Here is a 9354-nt window from a genome sequence, read left to right on the forward strand (position 1 = left end):
AACTTTTTTTTGGGTGGGGGGCAGTCGATTAAATTGACCTCTGTACGCAACCGATACTTAATTTATCGACCCCGAAAAGATGAAAGGCAAAGTCGACCTCGGTGGAATTTGAACTCAGAACGTAAAGACAGACGAAATACTGCTAAGCATTTCGCCCGGCGTGCTAACGTTTTTGTCAGCTCGCCGCCTTATACAATATTATAAATATTAAAAAGCCAGAAACAAATACACGCCTAAATAAATATAATCACACATGACTTAATACTATTTACGATATAAAAACAATTAACGATTATTTATTTACTTCACAAAGTAAGTTAACCTTACAGCAAGTATCGTGAAAGCGAAAACTTTCAATATATAACGTACATATATAAGTCGACACACACGTATATCAATATATTCTTTTTTTTTTGCTATATTCCTAGCATTTGAGCAATTAATAGTCGAATAAACCATGTATAGAATCAACCATCGATTTAAAATATATTCAAGTTTATTCCCTGCTCGAGGAGTTCCTTCTGAATTCGAGCGTCCATCCTTTCATTTTGAGCGACTGTCATCCATTCTTTCCACGTAGAAACTTTTCCTGAAAAGAGAAAAAGAATAATAATAATAATAATGAAATTATTGTATACAGTGCTCAGGTGCACCACAACTTGTCAGAAAGTGCATATAAAGTACATGCAGTAATGTAGAAATGTCTGGAAAGCGAACAGTGTATGAGTCAGATACATACTTGCGTGTGTATGGAGGGGAGAAAATCAAGTGTAGTGTTGGCGAATCTCAGGAAGCATGGAAGTTTTGAAGGATCCTGTGTTCCGACAACTAACAACTGATGCCGGCAGTTTGTTCCATGCTTCAGCAACTCTCAGCGTGAAAAAATGTTTCCTGAAGTCATGGGAGCTGTGCTGTTTTCTTACTTTGTAAATATGTCCACGGGTGTTAGATGGGAGGAGTTTGAAAATAGTAGGTAACCATCGAAGAATTTAGTTGCATCTTTTCTGTTTTCATTGTTACTGTTGTCGTCGGGGGTATTTGCTAGAATATGCATATATAATGACGGATACCTTATTTCAGGATGTGTCCCCCCCCACGCGCACACACACACACACACTCCCATTGTTTCTTTCGTTTTTGTCCTTAATATCTAACACATTCCCTGGTTCAGTTTCCACTCATTCGTTCTTATTTATGTTATCCTTTACTCGGAAAAGGAATTAAGAGCTAATATCAGAAAGGGCAAACGTGGAAAAATGGACTAAAACGAAAGAGAAAATATGTATGCCTATGTATATATATATATATATACATAAATGAGGGTGAAAAATTTGATATTAATTTAATAATACCATCAATTTAACACGAAGTGGCTTAGCACATAAAAAACCAGGTCGCTCTCTTATATTTATGTATATATATATATATATATAAACACACACGTGCACATACATGTACATACACATGCACATACATACACACACATCTATATCTTGAAACTGAAGTTCTCACCTGAACGAAAAAATCCACTGTTATCTTTGAAGTTTATTTTGAAAACATCTTCTTTAACAGATATTTTCTCCTTTTTCATTCTGTCAAATGTGCACATATCTGCAATATCTTTAATCAGTTGCTCATCAATTTCCTTGCCAAGAAATTTTGCAATCAATGATACGATTTTCACAAGATCCTGTTCAGAAGAGAATACAGACATATTAGACTTTAAACTTTCACTTTCTCTTCCTTCTTGTCATACATTTAATCATTACATATTTGTTACACAGAGAGCTGGCTTGATATCTTGCTTTGTTAATTCTTTATACTTTTTCATTAAATTACCCTTTACTTAATTGTTCCTGTTGTGGTCGTTAAGCTATTCTAGTACTGACACAAAATATCTCTGAATATTAACACAAGTTAAAAGACGTAAAAGATGGATTTCAGAATTCAAAATATGATTTAGTATTCCATTTTATAGCTGGTTTAACTCTTTTGCTACACTCGTCGGCCTGAGCTGAGAAAATAGTTTATTTAATGAACTGCATCAAAATATTAAAAAAAAACCAACAAAAATACTGATTCTTAAGAGCAGGAATCGTAAAAGATAAATTACTTATAAAGCAATGCATTGTTAGAAATGCTATAGAATGTACGATGTGGGTGTTAGGAAAAGAATTAATCAAAGACTTAGAGAAAAGTATTCTCTTTACTCTTTACTCTTTTACTTGTTTCAGTCATTTGACTGCGGCCATGCTGGAGCACCGCTTTTTAGTCGAGCAAATCGACCCCGGGACTTATTCTTTGTAAGCCCAGTACTTATTCCATCGGTCTCTTTTTCCGAACCGCTAAGTGACGGAGACGTAAACACACCAGCATCGGTTGTCAAGCAATGCTAGGGGGACAAACACAGACACACAAACACACACACACACACACACATATATATATAAATATATACGACAGGCTTCTTTCAGTTTCCGTCTACCAAATCCACTCACAAGGCTTTGGTCGGCCCGAGGCTATAGTGGAAGACACTTGCCCTAGGTGCCACACAGTAGGAATGAACCCGGAACCATGTGGTTGGTTAGCAAGCTACTTACCACACAGCCACTCCTGCGCACTTCGAAAGAATAAAGATCACACAGAATACAACGAATCGTTTAGTATTTCAAAAGGAATTAAAGACAAGAGTAATTATTGTGTTCTGTTATAAATGTCAGTAAAATACCGTTGTATTTATGATAGATTTCGTGATAGTTTTTTTTAAAATTCTTTTTTGAGTTCAGGTTATTTTTCTGAGTTTGTTAAAGGGGGTTACCTAAAAATCTCATTGGCAGTCGTGATCCAGACTGCCGTATTACACTCCGTTATATGATAAATCACTGAAAGTAAACGAACTAAGTGAGATTCTCAACTAAGCTTGGTATGGAATATTTAGACTTCTTGTCATTCGACCGTCTAACGGCTTGGCCGGTTAGACTCAACCTCCATACACAATAACATTAGTCATAAAAATCGCTGTAGTTAGCCAAAAGAAAACAACGTTGCAGAAACCCTTATACTAGTGAAAAAGGAATGATATATGAAAGTAAAGAGAAAAAAGGGATCTTTTCGGTTTGAACGGCAGTTTTTAACATAATTTCTAGGTAACTAAAAAATTTTAAACTTCGTATACTGGTAGAATGTGTTTATAAAACATCTTTTTCTCTTGGCTTTATTGAGAAAATTCTATAGTTTGTAAGATATTTGTTGTTTTTTTTCTTCAATTTCTGCTATTTCAACCAATCACTGACGTCCATTGAGGTAAATAACATTCCGTGCCGTATGAATATGTCCCTCGTTTAAGAAACAGATTAGGTTTATTTACATTTGTGAAGAAAAAAAAATACCCCCCCCTTAACCCTAACCCTAAAAGAGATTGAAATGCAATAGATCGATACTAGGGTCATAATTATGGCTGACAATTTCATATGACACCGCTAGAAAAAAACTGCCGTTCAAACCGAAAAGATCAGAATAAAATAATAAAGAGAAGAATGAGATAGTGGTAAGAAATAGAAAAAAGAAGATAGCTATGTAACACCTACCTTCGAAGCCTCTTCATATGTTATTATGAGAACATTGGGGTTGTCTTTGATTATTGGCCACCACTGTCTTGTGTATTCAAAATAATCACCACTGGGGACTGTAACGACCAGAAAATGAAATTTGTTTACAATTAATGTTTACGTTGTGGGACTGTCCATTCTTTTGAAATTGAAATTTTTTTACTATCCTATAAAAATCATTTACTTTTTATTTATCAAATGTCAATTAATTAATCCAGATTCGTCTATTGGGTTGTAATGACACTTGTGAAGACTTTTTGTCTTCATATAAGAAATATCTCTTGGACTTAAAGAATCTTTAAGCGCCAGTATTTTGCACCAGTGTATGAGCTGTATAGCCTGTCAATGGATTGGATACTTAATTCAGACAGCAATAACAAATTGAGATAAAAACAATTAAGTGTTTTGCCTAAATATACACTGAAACACTAGAAGCGGATGTAGATTAAACTCAATGGGATGGTAACCTAATATCATAACCTCTCGGCCATTTTGCTTTTATATTTTGACATAGCGTAACAAAGGCAAGCCATCTTGATTGAGACCTCTTTTTCAAAACCGGATATCACTGAAATCACTGTTATAGGAAGCAAAGGAAGCCTAATGATTTAATCGGCCCCGCAAACCATTGGCTGCAGACTTCTCTTGCTACTATTTACCAGACACATTAAAGATTGCAAAGTAGAAGCATTGCGTTCTCATTCTTTTTGTTGGGAAACATGGAAACTGAAATGTAGAAGAATAGGGTCTTCGTATATATTTTGTGCTTATCTACACTATTATTTCATTGGCTTTTGCCCTGACAAACTTCAGATGCTGTACTTCTACTCATACATAGTCGTATCTACATAAAGACATTCCCGCAGGTGCAGCACATACATGAGCATAAACACCCACATACAATGCTTAGCGGTATTTCGTCTGCGTTACGTCGTGAGTTCAAATCCCGCTCAACTTTGCCTTTCATCCTTTCGGGGTCGATAAATTAAGTACCAGTTACGCTCTGGGGTCGATGTAATCGACTTAATACCTATGTCTGTCCTTGTTTGTCCCCTCTGTGTTTAGCCCCTTGTGGGTAATAAAGAAATAGGTATATGCACTCAAGCATACACGTATTCATACTCATACCTATATGCAAACTTTTTTAAATGACTGGATTAAGAAAGATTATTTCTTACATTTCAACGTCCAAATCCACTTTATTTTTGCATCACAGGAAGCACATTATGCAGGAAAATCCTTATAATCGGAAACCAAAATTGATTGGTGAATAATTTAAGTCTTAGTCCGAAAAAATATCATAAATTTATAGCGGAAGATTTTTTAAAAAATTTTATCTAGTTTTAGCTCACGAGCTGTGGCCATGCTGGGGCACCGCCATTTAGTGTTGCTACATGATTTTACTTCACGAATGCTTTTTAGCAATTGCCATTTGGTGCATGAGAGAGTTCGATGCAGCTGCCCTCATCTGCACCTCCTGCCGTGAAGTTGGTTCATCTGAGACACCTGACAAGAAGAGATCCAGTTTTATTTTAAAGACATCTGCATCCACCCCATGCAGGTCTCTTAGGTTCTTCGGGAGGATTTTGAAGAGCTGTGGGCCTCTGAAGCCCAGGCTATCACAGTATCTTGTCCTACATCTTGATGGCAAATTTGGAGTCCTTGGCACCACGCAGTGGCGCCCAGTTCTAGTATTTGTGTAACCCTCGATGCCAATATTGTATATTTTTAATGTTTTTCCGAAAGGCATTAGTGTGTGAATAGGAGTGTTTAGTCTGTGAGTGCATTGGATCCTTAAGGCACCACAGAAACTATGGCATGGAGGAATACATTTCTGTTTCCCTCGCCAATTTGATAAGTTGAAAATTTTATTTCAAGTTAATGAATCAGTTGTCAATTTTTGTTATTACTGTTTCTCTTTACAGCAGACAACTATGTCGTTTTGTGGAACCTAGTTATTGACTAGGTGGAAAGGGATGTTGAGTGTTGCTATGGATATGGTTATATCACTATGGATGTGACAGGAAATACAGGTTTCTTGATTGGTCAGGTAAGGTCATCAACTAGAGTACTTGTAATATCTTTAGCAACAAATAAGGTTTGTGAATTTATGAGAACGGATAAGTTAGACCGTGAAAGTGTCTAAGTTCTTTTTTTTTTTATCTCGAAATCTTTCCTTTGCCCAATAACACTTTCATTGATTCTTCTACGGCCCAACGGGTTACGACATTTCCCTGACAATTCCCTGACTTAAACATGACTTACCGTTTCCGTCCATGAAGAGCTCAAAGAAACTGTGGAAGTTGCCATCATACTGAATAATTTCGATACTCCACATATGTCTGTAATAGGAAACTACCACAGACTTAGGGTTACGCGCGATGAAAATGATTTTGTTATTCTTAAGTAATGTTTCAGGCAGAAAGGTAGGGTGTAAGTGTGTGTTGAGCACCCTTGGAGATGGTTTTGAATCCAGTTGATCTTTAAGCATGAAGTCTATCATATTTTCTTCTTTAATACTGGGAATTCTTTCAGCTCTTCCATTGACGATCATACTCGTTACCTCCCAGATCCAGTGGGTTCCTGTTATTAAAATTTAATACAACGTAATTATATGACCGCAGACTAATGACTGAAACAACTAAAGATAAAATATATGATTATGTTATTCTCGACATCATCATAATAATAATAATAATAATATAATAATAATAATAATATAACAATAATAATAATAACAATAATAATAATAATAATAATAATAATAATAATAATAATAATAATAATAATTCCTAAAGATTTGAACAAATGGATAGAGGAAATAGGTACAAAATGTAGTTTAGTGCAGTTCCAGTAAACAGTATTATTATTAACTTGATCCTGAACGCGGTAGTCTCGAAATTTGTATATCGTTTCGCCAAGCTAAAATCTTTATTGCTTACAATGATGGTCAATAGTTCATAGATGGTGAGTAAGTACCAGAGTTTAGTAGACGAGATGATGTGGAAAAACAGGTACAGATGTGTAGATAGAAACGATGTCTAGGCTAAAAGAGTATCTGTCCTGTGCGACGATGTTGAGGCTTTGAGTCTGTTTATGACTTTGTTGTAGCATTAAAAGATGTGAAGTAAGAATTTGAGAATTTAGTACAGGAACGACGAAATTTCATAAAACTATACGTCCATTCGAGAGACGATGGGTTTGATTTTTAGTTTGCATCTAAGCTTCTTTTTTCTTAACAAGGTAATGAATGGATGGTGGGAAGCCTGCTGCTTCTGGTAATGAAATTTCACTCGTTCTTATTAGAGACTCTTCTGTTGCTACTAATATTTAACTAGCTGTTTGTTTGTTTTTTGGTTTTACAGCAAAAGCTGTAAAACAACTGAATTCTAAATTAAAACTGGAACAGCAACGTATCACAATAAAACGATGGCAAGAGAACCACCCACATGGCAAATATTGAGTTAAGCTAAACGGAAAAGAAATAGATCTGTGTGTCTGTGTTTGTCCCCCTAGCATTGCTTGACAACCGATGTTGGCGTGTTTATGTCCCCGTCACTCAGCGGTTCGGCAAAAGAGACCGATAGAATAAGTACTGGGCTTACAAAGAATAAGTCCCGAGGTCGAGTTGCTCGATTAAAGGCGGTGCTCCAGCATGGCCGCAGTCAAATGACTGAAACAAGTAAAAGAGTAAAAGAGAAAGAGAGGGAGAGAGACAAAGCAAAATCCCAACAATGGCTGAGAAGCTTGGGACTCAAAGCAGATACTGAAGGATTTTTAATTGCAGCACAAGATCAAAGTCTTCCCACTTGAAATCATCAAAAACACACAGTGAAAAGAAATACAAGTAACTGCAGAATATGTGGTGATGAAGAAATAATAAATCATATTGTCTCTGGCTACTAAGAAGAAATATATTCACAGACACTACAGAGTTAGAACCTATATACACTGGAAGCTATGCCAACACTATGGAATAACAACAGATAAAAGATGGTATTGGCACACCCCAGAAAAGGTAATAGAAAATGAAAAAGCAACCATACTCTGGGATATGCCAATACTCACAAGTTGAGAAATCAAGGTTAATAGGCCGGATATAGTTGTCAGAGATCACCAAGAAAAAATGCCTTCTAATAGATGTATCAATACCAAAAGATGACAACGTTTCTCTAAAAGAAACAGAGAAACTTTCAAAATACAAAGACCTGGAAATAGAGGTAACTCGAATGTGGAGCCTAAAAACAGAAACACTTCCTATGGTACCAATTGCCTAGGGATAAAAGATGGTCTACAGCAAATATTCTGCTCAGTATCACAGATTTGCTTGACAATTGTTTGATCTTAACCAGTTGAGCATGTTACTTAATTGTTGACGATATCTGCATTTTTGTTCAAGAATAGAAGAAATGGGTGAGCATCATAGTCATGTGTTCAGAAGAATTCTTTGGGGTTTGAACAATTCACCTCTTGAAACATGGGCGTTTCGTTCATCATCCATAAACAAACCTTATTCAGAGACATTTTGAACGGGATGGGTTACTTGACCTAAAGAAAATTCAAACTGGGCCTCACCAGCAAGGTCATGCGCAGTTTATGTTGATGAGATCACCTTGTCACGCACATGTGGTTGTGATGTATGTGCCTAGTGTACAATTATCACACGGGTAGTCATGATGGGTATATTGGGGTTCATATATTTCTTAGTGTCAAATTGACAGCAGGCATTGCACTTTTACTCAATAATGATGATGATGATGATAATAATAATAATAATAATAAAAATAATACTACTACTAATAATAATGATAATAAATGCCCTGATGCAGTACCAGGCAGTGGCTTTCATGGCTTCTGATCTTAACTGATTGGAAGTGTTACCATGTACATTGTTTTGTCTCGGTATAAAAGATGGGCTACAGCAAATATTCTGCTCAATACCACAGATTTGCTTGTCGGTTGTTTGACCATAACCAGTTGAGCATGTCCCTTAGTGGCTGACGATATGTGCATCTCTGATCACGAGCAGAAGTAGTGGGGGAGCATCATAGCCATGTGTTGAGAGGGATTCTTTGGGGTTTGAATAATTCACCTCTGGAAACATTGGTGTTTCGTTCAATATCCTTAAGCAACCCTTATTCAGGGACCTTTTGAGCGGGATGGGCTACTCGACCAGAAGAAAATTCCAACTGGGCCCCACCTGCAAGGTCATGTGCTGTTTATCTTGATATGAGATCACCATGTCGCGCACATATGGTTGTGATGCATGTGCCTAGTGTACCCTTTATCAGACGGGTAGTCATGATGGGTATATTGGGCTTCGTATATTTTACCCCAGTGTCACTTTGATGGCATGAACCGCTCTCTCACTCAATAATAATAATAATAATAATAATAATGAATAATAATAATAATAATAATAATAATGATAATTAGGGCGGCGAGCAGGCAGAACCGTTAGCACGCCGGGCGAAATGCGTAGCCGTATTTCGTCTGCCGTTACGTTCTGAGTTCAAATTCCGCCGAGGTCGACTTTGCCTTTCATCCTTTCGGGGTCGATAAATTAAGTACCAGTTACGCACTGGGGTCGATGTAATCAGCTTAATCCGTTTGTATGTACTTGTTTGTCCTCTCTGTGTTTAGTCCCTTGTGGGTAATAAATAAATAAATAATAATAATAATAATTGCCTTGATGCACTACTAGACACTCGGTCTCATAGTTTTTGCCTGCCCTGATGCACCACCA

At 36.6% G+C, this 9354-nt stretch overlaps 1 protein-coding gene across 1 annotated transcript in view; it reads right to left on the reverse strand.

The window, feature by feature from the left end:
* Positions 1-280: 280 nt before the first annotated feature.
* Positions 281-9354, reverse strand: part of LOC115209768 (sulfotransferase 1A2) — a 15613-nt gene continuing 6539 nt past the window's right edge. Inside the window, exons 2-5 of the mRNA XM_029778283.2 lie at positions 5874-6191; positions 3588-3685; positions 1513-1690; positions 281-589 (exon numbers count right to left, since the gene is read on the reverse strand). Coding sequence (XP_029634143.1) covers positions 480-589; positions 1513-1690; positions 3588-3685; positions 5874-6191 — 704 coding nt within the window. The 3' untranslated portion in view covers positions 281-479. The remainder of the gene's footprint in view (positions 590-1512; positions 1691-3587; positions 3686-5873; positions 6192-9354) is intronic.

This window comes from Octopus sinensis, linkage group LG3, assembly GCF_006345805.1.
Source record: "Octopus sinensis linkage group LG3, ASM634580v1, whole genome shotgun sequence".
Classification (NCBI taxonomy): domain Eukaryota; kingdom Metazoa; phylum Mollusca; class Cephalopoda; order Octopoda; family Octopodidae; genus Octopus; species Octopus sinensis.